The sequence below is a fragment of the Rhagoletis pomonella genome, unplaced genomic scaffold (assembly GCF_013731165.1).
Source record: "Rhagoletis pomonella isolate Grant_MI unplaced genomic scaffold, Rhpom_1.0 Rhpom_scaffold_00009, whole genome shotgun sequence".
In the NCBI taxonomy this organism is placed as follows: Eukaryota; Metazoa; Arthropoda; class Insecta; order Diptera; family Tephritidae; genus Rhagoletis; species Rhagoletis pomonella.
Window position 1 is genome coordinate 21181086 of NW_023458563.1, and position 16866 is coordinate 21197951.

The 16866-nt window shown below is 34.2% G+C and overlaps 1 protein-coding gene across 1 annotated transcript in view; it reads left to right on the forward strand.

Moving 5' to 3' along the window:
- Nucleotides 1–16866, forward strand: part of LOC118745625 (protein pangolin, isoforms A/H/I/S-like) — a gene marked incomplete at its 3' end in the record, with an annotated part of 680824 nt that overhangs the window by 152584 nt on the left and 511374 nt on the right. The window contains 1 exon segment of the mRNA XM_036479157.1: nucleotides 4339–4387. Coding sequence (XP_036335050.1) covers nucleotides 4339–4387 — 49 coding nt within the window.

Consider the following 16866-nt stretch of genomic DNA (forward strand, 5'->3'; position numbering starts at 1 on the left):
GTGACAACAAAATCGATAGCGACTGTCAAAATTGGAAAGACCATTTTTTTCTTTTTGGAACTTAAAAACAAGAGTTTAGAGTATATTTTGGCAAAATTTCACTGCAGTCGCGCGCCTGGAATATATAAATAATTGCAATTGTTTAAATTATTGTTATTAAAGAATTAATTGTTTTGCAAATTTTATTCTGCAAATCTTTCTATTGTAAAGGGAAAAGCTTCAGCAACTCTCAAAAAAAATTTAATCAAATTTCATCAAATGGGTCGCGAGTTACGAATTTTTCTCTCAAAAACTGCAATATTCTTATAATACCAAAAAAAAAACAAAAACGAAGTGCAATATCCAAAAACCGTCCAAAGTGTATTTTTATTCTATAATTATCTACAGATTCCCACAATCGTCTTCACTTTCCAGAAAATCAATGGAAATTCATTTACACAGTTGGCGTGGTTTGACTCCAATGTAAAACAATTGATCAAGGTGAATTCACATAAGGTGATAGCTGTGGTACAACAACTACAACTTATATGCATTGGGTTTTTGCTTTATGCACACAAATGTCAAATTTCAGATATACTTCTCTCGAGGAAGAAGAGGGAGAGAAAGTTCAAACTCTCTCCTTCTCTACTCACTCACTTAAGCGAAATATGAAAGTTTGGCATTTGTGTACAGAGCCAAATTAAATCAACTCTCAAAAAAAATTTCATCAAATTTCATCAAAAACTGCAATATTCTTATAATACCAAAAAAAAAACAAAAACGAAGTGCAATTTCGAAAAACCGTCCAAAGTGTATTTTTGTTCTATAATATCTACAGATTCCCACAATTGTCTTCACTTTCCAGAAAATCAATGGAAATTCATTGACACAGTTGGCGTGGTTTGACTCCAATGTAAAACAATTGATCAAGGCGAATTCACATAAGGTGATAGTTGTGTGTTATATCCCTGTAGGGAAACGCACTAGTACCGAATCGGTTCGATTCTAGAGAGTATCAGAACCATGACTGGTACACGTTAATTCTCTTGTGCATGGTAGCAGCTGCCGAATTTAATATTGCGATGTCGTACGAAGTATCAATCGCCCCCGCTGCATCCCTTTATGGATAGTTCCGAAAGAATTTTAAATTTGACAGATGAGATCTAGTTCGCTCTGCACCTCGTTTTCTATAGTTTCGAACCAGTTCTAAATTCGTCACCTTAGACCTACTGAAAAGTTGTGTATTAATATTTTCGACTTAGCAAAGCTGCATATCACTGAATGGAAACGGTTAGAAATAAAACATGTACATACAGCCCATCGACCAGTTGCAAAAGCGCCTAAATCGCCGTTGCGGCAAAAATGAGATTTGGTAACCCTGAACTCCAGGCATCGAGATTTATGCGTAAAAATCGCAAAATAGTTTTTAAAACAGCAGATTTGTAAAATTAAAAGCTAGAGAAAATATCGCCTATCAAGGAAATGACTTCAAATAAAAACAGTTTTTTCTCTTGTAAATTTGAGTGCCATAAAATAGGCGGTTTTGCAAATTGGTCGATGGGCGGTTTTGCAAAAACATCGACGATATGTATGTAGGTAGTTCGCCTTTTTAAGCAACAATGCCGTTTTAATTGATTCCGCTTCTTGCATCAAAACATATTTTTTTTAGAAATGGAGTGCAGTCGTGATACATAGTGTAGTGCTTATTCAATACTGCTAACTAGGGCTGCCACTTATATTTAGCTATGAAGTGCCATATTGAGGATAAAAAAGTGCCAAACTGTGCCAAATAGAAAAATGAAAGTGCCAAAAAGGTCACATACTTATTAATTCTTCGTATTAAGCATTAAAATTAGAAACTCATTCCTAAAACAAAAGTCCAATGCCAAGGTAAGATAAGCCAGTTCTATACGCTATAGAAATTAAAAAATTTTTGTTGAGAAAAAGAAGCAGACGCAAAGGATTTCACTTTCACTTTGTTCCAAATTGAAAAATTAAGTGCCATTTGAAGTAAAATAAGGCCAATAATGGCACGGTTTGAGCAAAGTTGGCAGCCCTGCTGCTAACACCTTCGTGCAATGCTGTTTAAAGATTTTTCAGTTGAAGTTCGCTTTCCCTGTTTAGGGGGAAAAACACTCACACATGGCTAAATAGGGATTTGTCCTGTAAATTTAAGTTAGTCAGGGTGCTACTAAAGCTATCGTTCTTTATTTGTCAAAGCTACGCTTACTTAGAAATATTTTTTTAACAGCACATACATCAAAGAAGTTCCTCCATGTAAGGGTAGGTTAGGTTTGGAAGGTGTGCTTTCATACCAAATTTTCGCATTGTGTTCCATATCAAACACTCAAAAGCTCCCCACTTCATTTCATATTCAGCCTCGGCCGTAACAACTTTGAGATCTTGCATTCCCTCTGTTTGGTTCATAGAGGGTTGTCTACCCTATATATTTGTATTTCCGTTCCTGCCCTGTCTGCCTATCTTTTCTTCCGTTAAATATTACTATGTCCATTTCTTTAGTCTTACAGCTGGCCTTGTTAATATGTTTACTGCAAGATCTCCGTAGTGAGTCTAGCTTAAGCAATAAGCAGTGTGCCCTACGTTTGGCCTTACCACTAAGCATCAATACCATAATGACTTTAGGCTCCTGAGCAGATGGTAAATTGGGGAACCTATTTCGAACCTATAAGAGAGTCAGAGAGAAGTTTAAAATTTCTTTGAAAGAACAAATATTCTTCCAGAAACTGTCAACCCATAAACACCTCGTATAAACTACTACGGCATATCGTCTATGGGTAGGGTTGCTTTTGGGAGTAAACGTACTCCTTTTTATTGCAATGTACTCCCAAAAAAAATATCTGGAAATGTATTCCTTTATTAGTTTTGTACTTATTTTGTACTCCTTTTTCCAGCTATTAATATTTTATCATATACAGGGTGTAAAATAATAACTGTTGCACAGTTTTTTTTTGAAAAATAAAATTGGCCTTTATAGATTTTGCGAAAAAAGTAGTTCATTGTTAATTATCCACAGATGTGCCGCATTACTTATCTCCCAAAGCTGGCAAATGCAAATAAGGATTATAATTTTAAAACCAATTAATAAAATTAAAGTAAAATATTTACAAAGTTAACAAAAAAAATACCTTGTTAAAAAAATCTATAAAGAATCCTTTTATTTTTCAAAAAACCTGTGCGACAGTTATTACTTTAGGCCCTGTACTTTGCCATTCATATCGTGGCAAACACTACTTAGTAAGCAAAGTTAAGTGTGATAGTGAAAAAGTGTAAGCATGGCCGTAGCAAGGTAGGTGCAGGGCGCTCGGATATAAAAATCAGAATAATATGAAATTATTTATAAGGCTTAGTTCAAAAAAATGGCCATACATTCAGGAATAGTCTGGAATTCTTTCCTATAAGAGAGGTCATTGAAAAGGCGGTGAGCGAACTTAACTCCTTTCTACGTAGGCGGCCTTCGGCCACGCTTAGGGATAACCCTTACTAAGTAGAATTCTCCTCTCTATGTTGCCGGGGAAGAGGGGCAGGCACCTCTTTCTTTTTCAAACGAAAAAACGCAAGCGAAAATTGTTACTTTTGCTAATTTTTTTAAGGGGTCCCTAGGGAACCATAAAGGCCCTAAATGGTCGGGAGTAACATTTTTGTCAATGGCGGTTCATGCCCTCTCCAAAAAGGTTGGAAAAGGTGCCACGTGCACTCCCCCTCCGATCTCCATCTGTTTAACAACCACCCCTATTGGAAAGCCAACCCATATAGTTTTTTATTTTTAACCGACTTCCAAAAAAGGAGCTGGTTATCAGTTCGTCGGAATATTTTTTTTTTTTTTTTTTTTATGTATGTTACCGCATAACTTTGCACCACGTCAACCTTTTTGCAACGGAGAGGTAGTGTCTCAGTACTAATTTGGTAGTCCCGTACTAATTTGGTTTAGATCCGATCATTGGATCATGAAATATATAGATATATATATATATTTTTTTAAGTCGGTTTTTTTTTGCTAAAAATTACTTGTTCACATTTATTGTTGCATTGAAAAAGATTTCGAAGATATCTTTGTTTGTTTGTACCTAATTAATGGTAATTTGTAACAATAAATTGCACAAAAAATTATAAAAAAAAAATTGTACTCCTTTGTTATGTCATGTACTGCTTTTTTTCTATCGAAAATATAAATGTACTCCTTTCTCCGTTTCAAAATCTGGCAACCCTATCTATGGGCTCGGTGTGGTTTTTGGAGGGCAGGGTTATGTAGTATTATTAAATTAGTGTTTGAGCTTAGTTAAAAAGTAACTCAACTCGATAAATTAATAGGTAAATTAATTTTATTTTGTCTTTTTTTAGGAAAAGAGCGGAAAGATTCCAACGAGGTCGGATCTTAGCCCAGTGTTTAGTAAGTATACTTTTAAATATTACTCTGATTTTTTTTATAATGCAAGTGTTTGAAAAGAATAATTATATTGAAGATGGCACAATACCGTAGCTGGTTTGTATACAAACCTAATTTGACAAGGGTTTACGGAAATTCGTTTCAAAATACATCTTGCATCAAACGAAAAAAATTACCTTAAAAATAAGTTTCATAATGACGTTTCCTCTAAGGTGTTATGGAAAAACTTGAACTCATTGGGAGTATGTGCTAAGGAAAAGAAAACTTGCATCATTGATGCAAATGAGATGAATTCATATTACATAGGAGCAAATAGACAATCAAACGCGTCCTCCTTTACAGTCAACCAGAGTCTAGTTTGTAATCCTGTCCATGAATTTACGTTTAACACAACTACTGAAGATGAAGTTGTCAAATGCATCTTTGGTGTAAAATCGGATGCCATTGGTGTAGATGGACTTAGCCTACGTTTTCTTAAACTGATCCTCCCTTTTGCTCTTCCCTCACTTACACATATCATCAATTTTGCCCTAACCACTTCGACTTTTCCAAACCAGTGGAAAATTGCAAATGTCATTCCGATCACAAAAAGCAACATTTGCGAATCTCCCGTTAACTATAGGCCTATCAGTATTTTACCAGCATTATCAAAAGTGTTTGCAAAAATTATTTCCAATCAAATAATATTACACTTAAATAGTGTTTTCTAGTCGCATGATAATCCCGTCAGGAGTTCCTCAAGGATCTATATTGGGCCCTATACTCTTTACCGCTTTCATTAATGACATAGTTCACTGCTGTCAAAATGCGTCTATACACCTTTACGCTGATGATACTCAGATTTATTATTCACGCCCGATTGGGCTTGGCGAAGACTTAGTTTTCAGACTTAATGATGATCTAAAGAGAATATCAATTTGGGCGAAAACAAAGTGCCTTTATTTAAACGCAGCCAAAACACAGGTACTTCCAATATCGCACGACGCTTTCGACCTTACTAACTTATCGCCTATCATTCTGGAAGACTCGGAAATCCAATTTCGACCAGTAGTAACCAACCTACGATTTAAAATGAACACTAACCTTACTTGCACGGATCACATAAGTTATAGCGTATCAAAAATATAGTACACGTTGAGAAATCTGTGGCTTACTTGCTGCTGCCTACCAACTAATACAAAACTTAAATTAGTGAAATCTCTCATCGTTCCTCAAATAACCTACTTTGAATCGGTATATTGCAAGCTAAGTTACGAATCTAAAAATAAACTAAATTTGGCTTTAAATAATACTGCTAGATTCGTATATTGTAAAAGAAAGTTTGACCACATTTCGCCGTACACTAAAAACATTCTCGGTTTCAGCTTTGAAAATTACTTAATGGTCCGAAATATTTTTTTTATTTTCAAAATAATTAGATATCGCCAACCAGACTACCTTTTTAGAAAATTAACTTTTGTTCAGTCCTCTCGCACGTATAATATTATAGTCCCAAAATATAAAACATTAACGGCCTCCTGACTGTTCTTTGTTAGTGCCATCAGACAATGGAATTCGCTACCAATTTCTGTTAAAAGTAGGGCTGTGCGATTATTCGATTACTCGAACAAGTTGGTTAATCAATTATTCGGTTAATCAATTACTCGAGTAATCAAGATTTTGATTACTCAAAACGATGATTAATCGAGTTACTTGAAATATGATTACTCAAAAAAATTATTTTGCTCGTTAAAAGAGTTTACTTTGGAAAATGCTTATTTACTTTTTTACATTCTGTATATGAAAAAATTTTTCGTTTAAATTTTTGAAAACAGAAACGTTGTTTTCAAAGTATTAAGGAACTTTAACTACTTTATACATATGTAAAGAGTTGAAATGTTGATTACTCATTTTACTCGAAATGTTGATTAATCATAAAGCAAATTACTCAAATATTTTTGTTTTTGGTTAATCAAAAATCTTGATTACTCGAGTAACTGAACTTTTGAGTAATCATAATTTCCAATTAATCGAATAATTGAGTTATTTACTTTATGATTAATTAAAATTTTGAGTAATCAATTAATCGCACAGCCCTAGTTAAAAGCATTAAATCAGAAAGATGTTTCAAAACGGCAATTACATATATTTTTACTTAGTAACCTATGTGCCTCCCTCTCTTAACTTCTTCATCTTTAGTAATCCATTTTACCTATTCTTATCCTTTACTAAAGATTATGATATATTACTGTTAGGTTAAGTCTAAAATAAGTTTAAGATCTGTAATTTAAATGTTTAATTTGTGCAATGAAAAGACTATATGTCTTACCGTACATCTGTCATAAATAAAATAATAATAATAATAAACATTTTCTCACCCCGTTGGAGGAATCAGCTTACAATACTTAAAAGCCTTTGGTGAGGCTAAAAAAATGACATCAACGCCTTAAGTGTGTGGGTGCAGTCGGCTTTCGTCGGCACACACACAGCGTCTTGATGGTTAGAGTCCCGTTAGCAAAAGCCTCCATATAAAGAAGTGTCGAACTATAGTACTTACTAGCAGACCCGGCGAACTTCGTCCCGCCCAAAATTTTTATATATTTTATTGAAACTTTTTGTTCCAACATTTTCACCAACAATTCACGTTTACGATTTTCATTGGCACATTTGTCTGCTAAGATTAAGGTTTGGTGGTCATTTTCCGGTTTAAATAACCTAAGGAAAGTGTTATATCCGTTCTAGAAATTTTCCAGTTGTGCGGCATTTCATTTTCACTCCCTGGCGGCAACAATGACCCGGTTCTATAGTGAATGTCCTAGAAGCTTTACAGTATAGTAGGTGGCAATTTCAAAATGGGTGCGAATCATTGTTCTACAGAAATGCAATATACATATACTTGTTTTAGAAGAAATACCTTAAAAGTTTGAACCCATAATAATATTGGAAAATCACATCCATTGGGCCAATTGCAACGCAGGAGCGTTCGATATACTCAATGGTGCAACAGGTCGATTTAATCTGACCTTCCCGGCCCCTTTTCTCACTTGGCTATTTTTAGTAATAGCTCGACTTCAGCACCACTTGCCAGCACGTTTTTGCAATAGTATTGCATACATATTTAAAACATTAGCCAAATCGGATCATAAATAAGATTTTTAGTAATAACTCATAACATAACATTAAATTGTGAAACTAAACCATCCAGAGACCCACTCAAATACACAAAAAGTTTCGCTAAAATCCGTACAACCATTTAGAAGGAGATCACTCACAAAGACACCTGCAGAAGAATAAAAAAATTCATTCAAAGATAGCTAAAGGTCGGTACGTTTGTAGGCCTCACACCCCTTTTCTAATAGCCCAAATTTTCTCCATGAGTATGGGCTTGATTTCAACTATATACATATCTCCATACGAAGTTCCAGTACTGTACCATGAATACTTTCAGAGATATGCAGTATAAAAATTCGATTTATATGGGAGGTGCCACGCCCCCCTTTCCAAGAGCTGCCCTTTTTCTTCATGAGTATGCGATTGATTTCGTATATCTCCATACCAAGTTGCAGAACTCAACCACGAACTCTACCACGTATGAAAAATTCGGTTTGTATGGAAGATGCCACGCCCCCTTTTCCAATAGTTCCAATTTTTCTCCAAGAGTATGCGATTTATTTCGTACATCTCCATACAAAACTCTAGAACTCTACCAAAAAATTTCCAGAGATAAGCAGTATGAAAAATTCGGTTTGTATGGGAGATGTCACACCCCTTTTTACAATAGCTAAAATTTTTCTCCAAGGGTATGCGATTGATTTTGTATATCTCCATACCAATTTCCTAAACTCTACCATGCACACTTTCAGAGATATATAGCATGAGAAATTCGGTTTGTATGGGAAGTGCCACTCCCCCTTTACATATAGATATTTTTCAGCCTAAAACCATCCTTGGGACACGTGTGGCAAGTGGCAGTTTCAAAAAAATCGGTTCAGCCGCTGTCGAGCCTTGCGAAAACTAACAAACGGCTTTCTAAATATATATTAGTTGAGATATATTATATATTATAATTATATTTTGACAGTATCCGTTGTTTCAGATTGGCGCAAAAAAATCTTGCCTAGTGACGAATTCGCCCCTTGATATGGTCGTTACTTAAAGCTATTTATATTCGAAATTGCATGAAAATTGGAAAACAGGAATCTATAAGCTTATCCAGGCAAAAAGCTACCTACGTACCGAATTTTAAGCAAATCGGACCATAAATACGATTTCTTCGAACAGATCGGTCCCTGGTCCACTTCTCGGACAAAATGTATCATATATGATAATATATGCTAAAAAGCTACCTACGTACCGAATTTTAAGCAAATCGGGCCGTAAATACGATTTTTTTCGAATAGATCAGTTCCTGGTCCACTTCTCGGAAAAGATGGACCATATATCCTAATATATGCTAAAAAAACTACTTACGTACCGAATTTTAAGCAAATCGGACCATAAATGCGACTTTTTCGAATAGATCGGTCCCCGGACCACTTCCCGGAAAAAATGGGTCATATATGCTAAAAAGCTACTTACGTACTAAATTTTAAGCACATCGGACTTTAATAAGATTTTTTCGAATAGACCGGTCCCTGGTCCACCTACCGAAAGCTATTTGTATACAAAATTTCATGAAAATCGGACCAGCCGTTCGCGAGATTACCTGTTACAAAAAAAGGGACTTCTCTTTATATAATTAGTATAGATAACGAATTTTTTCCAAAGTTGGCATTTTTTGTTGTATCGAGGTTTTCATGTTCTTTAAATATATCGAATCTAACAATATATCTATGGCATTTGTCCAACCCGTTAAACTTCGTTATATTGAGGTTTCACTGTATTCGATATAACGAACGCTGCTTGTTTTTTTTTTTACGTTCGAATTCGCACGTAATTGTTTTAACATCAAACCATTGACTTTGAATTATTTAGAAAATTTTACAAAAACAGACTTTCTATAAGAATAAAATACATATGAATAATTTTCGAGTATTGTTGTCGTTGAATTAATATTTTTTCTTAAAATTTAATGCATTGAGTTATCTAACACATAGGTAAAGAATATCACACGGTTTAACGAATTTTTCGATTTTACGAATTAGGCTCACAAAATAAGATTCGTAATATTAGATGACAACTGTGTTTGCAAATATGATATCTTAAACAAATAAACAAACCCATTTTTTTATTATAGCAGTTACTAGATTTTACTGGGTTATTAGACGTCAGGTAACAGAATTTAGATAATCGGCAATTTCATGACTTTCATATTTCTCAATGAAAATTTCACACTTATTGCGTCATTACAAAATTTGGAAACAAAAAATTTCAGTGGGCAATAAAACTGTAGCTCTCCACTGTGATCTTGTCGAAAAATTTTTTGATCAGAAGAAACCATCTTTTGTCATTCCACAAATTTTGAATATGGAATCCGTACGATATGTAGAAAATTGTCGAACCCTAAAATGACGAAAAATAAAAAGCCATACAACAACGGGGACATATTTGATTGAAACAAAAAATGTCGAAAAGATAACAAAGATCGAAAAAAGTCAAAATTGGCATACTTTAAGTAAAACAATGAGACTTGAAATTGAAAGATTTGTTTTATTGATTTTGTTGCTAGTTATGATTGTATTAAACTAACAATTATATTTTAGCCATTTTTCAGTTTATATATAATTACTTAATTTAGTTTCTATCTTGCGAAACATGAGGATTTACAAAACAAATGTATGGCACATAGGGAAGTGGAATACGCAAATTTTTTTAATACCTCCATTTCAGAGTACTCATTTTTTACTAAGGATATTTTGAATATGATTCCTTCTCTTTTGGTAAGGTTTATAAGCCAGGTTTAGTGGCACCTTTAGAATTAATTAAATTCATTTTATTTTTAACAATTATGTATGCATTCCTTATATCGCTAGCTTAGAGTGAAAAGTTGCTAAGTCCACTTTTTATGAAAACTCATATTTTGATATAGGAGGCTAAAGAAATTGAATACGCATCGTTTCGAAAATTATAAAGGTACTTGTTTTATTTTTTTCCTCTTCATAAGCAATAAAAGGAAAATTTGCTAAGTCCAAAAGAAGCACCACCAATCCGATAAGGCCAAAATAATACGACGTCTTTTAATAAATATCGAATCCTTCTGATTCTTATGGATTTTGCTTTGCTTTAAACGCGCAAAATGTTTGATTCAAAGTCTTGCGAAATAGTTAAAGAAAATGGCTATAGGAAGATTTTTTCCTCTCCTGTAAAATTTTTAAAATGGGACTTAGCAACTTTTCTTTCTAAGCTAGCGATATAACTTATTAATTTAATTTTCCATATACTTTATATGAGGGAAAACACTATTTCGTAGAAATAGTACAGAATTCTTCAAAGTAATATTTTTTCGATCGGAAAGCTCTGTTTCTCTTTGGGAGACCTCCAGTAACAATAGTCAATTATTTATTTAACTATCTTTTAATTTTTTTATTTTGTATAGGTCCCCAAAAACCCCAAAAAATAAAACGAGAGAACCCATACAAAATACTTAGTTTACCATTTCTACGAAAGAGTTTTTCCCCATAAAAAATACATGTGCTTTGAGGCAGTTCTAAATATAATTTTTTTAACAAAAAATACAGGTTTTCTTTTTATCTATTTAGAAAATTCTTACGCGGTGAGAGTTTAACATTTTAAACTTTTTTTGCCCTCCCTAATGCACATGCATACATATTAGAGGGCTGCATAAATTCATTCAAAACGGATTAGAATTATTCATATACAAAACGAATGAATGATTTTTGCTTCAGATTTTTTTGAATATGAGTAATACCTGTTCTGATATATGTGCCGACATTACAACATTCAAACAAAGTGAGAATAAATTGTATTGAAATAAATGACAATTTTTTTGTATAAATAACCAAAAATATTTTTTCTATGTACATATGTACAAACATACATATGTATGTGTGTATGTATTAGGACTGATGATACCCGGGTAGCCGGGCATTACCTGGATAGCCGGGTATTACCCGATTTGCCCGAGTAATACAAATATCGTCGATGTTTTTGTAAAACCGCCCATCGACCAGTTGCAAAACCGCCTTAATCGCCGTTGTAGCAAAAATGAGATTTGGTAACCCTGAACTCCAGGCATCGAGATGTATGCATAAAGATCTTAAAATCGTTATTAAAACAACAGATTTGTAAAATAATAGCTAGAGAAAATGCCGCCTAGCAAGGCAATGCCTTCAAAGAAACCCGTTTTTTCGCACTCCTGTAAAATTTCAGTGCCGTAAGATAGGCGGTTTTGCAATTGGTCGATGGGCGGTTTTGCAAAAACATTGACGATATGTTGATGCCGGTTAAACGAAAAACACCCGGGTAACGCGACATAAAGCTTCTTGTATAATCTTTTTGGTGAGGGTAAATATTTTTTCAGTAAGAAAATGTTTCTTAATATATATTTTTTTATGTCTAGAATGTACGCGACTATGTACACCTATCCGCTAGCCTGAGACGCGGAGAAGAAAAGGTAATTAAAACATTAGTTTCTGTACTTAAATTCAAACTTCTAATTTTTGTAAATGCATATATATACATGCATGTGAACATATGTATGTATGTATATTTTAAAGAATATTAAATATTAATATTTTAAAACAGAGACCGCGAACAAAATGTTTGATCGAAACTAAATGTCGTTCCCGTAGTTTTGTTCCCAACAACGCATCAAAACCAAAACCAAAAATGAGAATAAAACTGACGAGAACATTCTCATTTAATTATATTATATAAGAACAAAACCCTGTGGAACGTTCCCAGAGAGAACAAAATGCGAACAATACTTTCGGAAACATTTCTAAGAGAACAAAATGCTAACAAATTTCTCCTGAACGCAGGGGCGCACCCAGGAATATATTTTAGGGGGGGTTTTATATTTCTGAAGATATATCACCGGAAAATACTGAAAATTTTCTTCAGATAATACGCTCTTTAAAATATATTTATGCAAGTTTTATGTACAGTATGTAAGAAATAAATAAACGTTTTAAAATTCATAAACAGCACTTTATTTACATAAGATTAACAGAACTCAAACACTTTTAACCAACTTTAAAAAAGGGGAGGTTATCAGTTCGCCGGAATACGTAACTTTGGACCACGTGAACCGATTTCAATAATAATTTTTTTGTAGAAAGATGGTACCTCAAGGTTCGTCCCGTAATTTGGTTTAGAGATCCGATGATTGGATCATGAAGAAATTAACGGTACCCCTAAATTTGAATATAAGAATTGAAGCCCGTTGTGTTCTTTCCTTAAAAACTACTTGTTTAATAAAAAGTGCTATAAACTCAAGATGCGCTCAACTTTCAAAAGTACCAAAGAAAAAATTTTAAATAAGACTCAGTAAAAGTAATTTTATTGATTCCATGAATTTTTGCACTTTCATGTTCCTTTTTTCGATTTCTGGTTTCTGGCTTTCGATAGAGATGGTGATTTTTCACGATTTCTAATTCTTTTTAATATTTCGAATACCGAAAAAATTAACTGAACTCTCCAGAAAAACCAAAAATTCATATAAAACGACGGACGAGAAATGAAAAGAAATTTTCTTTTACCAAAATTTCTTAAATCAGTTTTCAGCTCTCAAGAAAAAAAAGCTCGTATATTCTTTTCCTCATGAAAATTTACAGCAAAAGCAAAGCGCTTTTTCAAGCAACAGAAATTATAATAAATATTTCTTATAATTTCCTTGAGAGCTGGATTCTTAGCTTTAAGATACAGTTTGTATTTGAGGTTATTAGCTTTAGGGGGGGTTTGAACCCCAAAACCCACCCCTTGTGTGCGCTAATGCCTGAACGTATTGGCAAAGAAAAAAACGGGGAAAAAAATCTTAGGAACTTTCACTCGAAGAACAATTTGGGAGCTAAAGTCCCAGGAACTTTCTCGAAAAAGAACATATCTTCTCTGAACTATCTCATAGCGTTCCACGACTTTGAAATGTGAAGTTAATCAAAAAAGAACAGAAAGATAATTATGCAAATAAAGTTAACGAAAGACTTTAGACACGAACTTTTTTCACAGAAAATGAAAATTGTTCCATAAATGGACAGTTCACCATAATGATAAACGATCTGGTAGTTGAACTGATCTAGCTTTTCTCTGGCTTAGAAGTAACATCCGTGGTTCTCACTATTTTTCCTCCGAACACGCAGACGCCCCTCTCATTCTTAATGTTAAGTTTTCCAAACTTTTGTTTTCACCTTGTTCTCTAGCAGGACGTTCCCCGAGACTTTTTTTTTGTGTTTTATTTTTCGCTTTGTGTATTTCGGCGTACATGGCGTATGAGTAACATACCTACTAACTTACCTAATCATATTTTATAAAAACGATATTATTATTATTATTTATTTTAGCTCCCTACAGTTTAATACTTCTACAGTCGTAAAATTATTGCTACTACCTTTAGATACGAATATATATTTTAATATTTCCCCATATGATATAGAAGATTCTTATAGATTTTCCCTATGTACGTTTGTTTGCGGTATATAATCGTAAATGCGGTTAATTTTTACTTCTCTGCATTTTTTTCGGGTAGTATAATAATACCCGGGTACGGCTTCATCCGCTACCCGGGTACCCGGGTAGCTCATTACCCGGGTGAAATCATCAGCCCTAGTATGTATGTATTGCTGCGCTCCTTTTACAATACGAAAACAACTTTAACCGAAACGTGTTTTAATGAATTGAATGTTTTTCTTTCATTCACTCACATTCTTCCATTTGAAGGCAGAAAATTTAAAACAAAATGTATATTCATAACTTACAAAATTCCAAACCCTAAGTGTTTTGTATGCGAAGTAAAATATTCAAATCTACTCTACTCTGTTTTTCTAGAAGTTTGAATGAATTCATGCAACCCTTTAATACATATGTATGTATTTAATATTTACTTTATTTTAATTAACCTATAGAAATAATGTAGTTTTCGAAATTTTTTCATTCGACATTTTTTGGTTCGATATTTTTTTCTCGACATTCTTGGTTTTCGAAATATTTTTATTCGACATTTTGCTTTTCGGTTTTTTAGTTCCTACATTTTAAATTTCGACATATCGTACCAGACGCTTTGGTATAAATCACAGGTGGGCAGCTTCGACAGAGAATTTTTGTAGTGTGCGAAAATTGATGTCACTGTGTGCGTGCGAACAACCCAGCAAGAACAGTGACGGTCACTTTCCTAGTAACGTGACCGTCAGACGTGCCCATTAAGTTCGGCACGTTTTGCTATCACATTCTTAATAGTGAATCAAAAATGCTCCCAGAAGTTTTGTGTACGTGTGATTTTTCAAACCAAATAGTTTGCCTGCTTGCTCATATGTGAAAAGATTAGCTTGACTACTTACGCATATGCGAAAGATACCTCGCAAGAAAAAACAATAGATGGCACTCCAATCAAAAATTATTACATGTGCGTTAGTAACAGCATACAATTTGCGTTTGTGTTGGAATTTCGGTCACGCTGGTTTTACTGGGAAGTCGTGCGGTTGAATGAAGCTTTCGCTGCCTTCTAAAGCAGAGCGTGTATGTATACGCTAATATGCCCGCCGGGCAGGTGCCGCCCAGGTCTGGTATAAATACATGAAAATCCTGTTGTAGAAACAGAAGAAAAAACCTAATTAATGAGGCGAATTACACTTATTTTTTTATTAAAAAGAAAAAGGTCGATCCAAAAAAATTCTAATATCTGGAGAAACCGATCAAAACAAGTGATACGAGGGTCACTAAATACTTTGACACTTATTATCATTGACATGCTCAAAAATTTTTATATTACAACCGTTCTTTGTGCTGTTTACAGTTACTTCAAAGTTCCAAGTAGACAAAAAAGAAATTTAAACAAAAAAAGTTTCCGTTGAGTGATTGTTTACAACTTTTTATGTTGATTAACACAACAACACCAAATCGATGAACTTGTTTTGACTCCTGGCGAAGAAACACTATCAAGGGCCAGTGTTTATAATTGGTATAATGCATTGAAGGCATTACTTCACGGTCCCACCATACAAACAATAGTGCATGAACATTTGGAGATTTGAAATCTATGTGCGCATTGGATCCCACAAAATTTGAAAATTGCTCGAAAAAAGGTTCGCGTCACTGCAAAAATACAAGCTCGCCATGACCGGACAGTTAAGTCAAATTTTTACATGTGACGTCATTTGTATGTACATATGCCCAGGGGCCGGAAAGAACAGGCCAATAAGCTGGATGATCTTTCTAAGTAAGAAGGACAAAAAATTTGTTCGCGCAAGAAGCACTTCGAAACAAGCGGTCGTTTGTTTTTTGCAATAACGGGTCATGCGAAGCGTTGCCACTTTGTTAATTTTTTACCAAAATTGGGATTTTTTTACTTTATTTATCAAATTTGATAATATGGTAACTTTTTCGATTCGATCCTACATGTAACATAGGGCAAAATAAGTTCTGATTCCACATTAGGAAGTGAGCCATAAGAGTTTCCTTTTATAGAAATACCAGGTAATCCTGAAAGTTTCGCAAGGCGAAAAGTTCTTCGGCGTTCCTTGGTTACTAGAATTGTGTGAACTCTAGCAAACTGCTTGACGGCTGAATGGAGCGCTGGTTACATGAAAAGCTTGGTGTCTTCGGAAGTACTATGGCAACTATTTCTGGTGATTTGGGTAAAAAACAAAAACAAAAATGTTGTGGACACTGGCATTAGAGCAAGGTTGCCATTTTGATAACTTATTACCAAAATTGGTAGACAAGTCTTCAACATCTCGCGCCCATGCCCCGACGGAAGAGAAGGACGAGGCGTCCAAGGATTTCTTCTATGAGCGCTTGGAGCGAACTTATGAGCCCTGCCTTCAACACGATATCAAAATCGTGTTAGGTGATTTTAATGCCAAGGTGGGAAAGGAAGGGATCTTTAGCGCTACTGTCGAAAAATTCAGCCTCCACGACGAAACGTCCGATAACGGACTGAGGCTGATCGACTTCGCCGGGGCCCGAAACATGGTAATATGTAGTACTACACTGAAAATAAAATCTGCATAAACATAACGAAAACTTGCGTACATCTTACGAAATTTTTCGTTATGTTGAGCCACGAAAGCTTTCTTTGATTGCACGAAACCGTTTTCGTACAAACTACGAAAATATGAGACATCAGATGTTTAGTACATTTTACGAATATATTCATACTATTTACTAGCGAATTTAGTACTATTTACTAAAGAATTTGGAGCGATTTCTTATTTTTTTACGAAATTTTTGTAAAATGCACAAAAATAATTCGTATATTTAACGAAATTCTTTTCGTAAAATCTGCGCTTCTTTCGTAGAATGTGCGATTGCTTTTATTCTCCACACTGTAAAAAACATATTACGAATTATAGCACAACACTTTTATTTTATTTTATTTTTATCGTTAATTT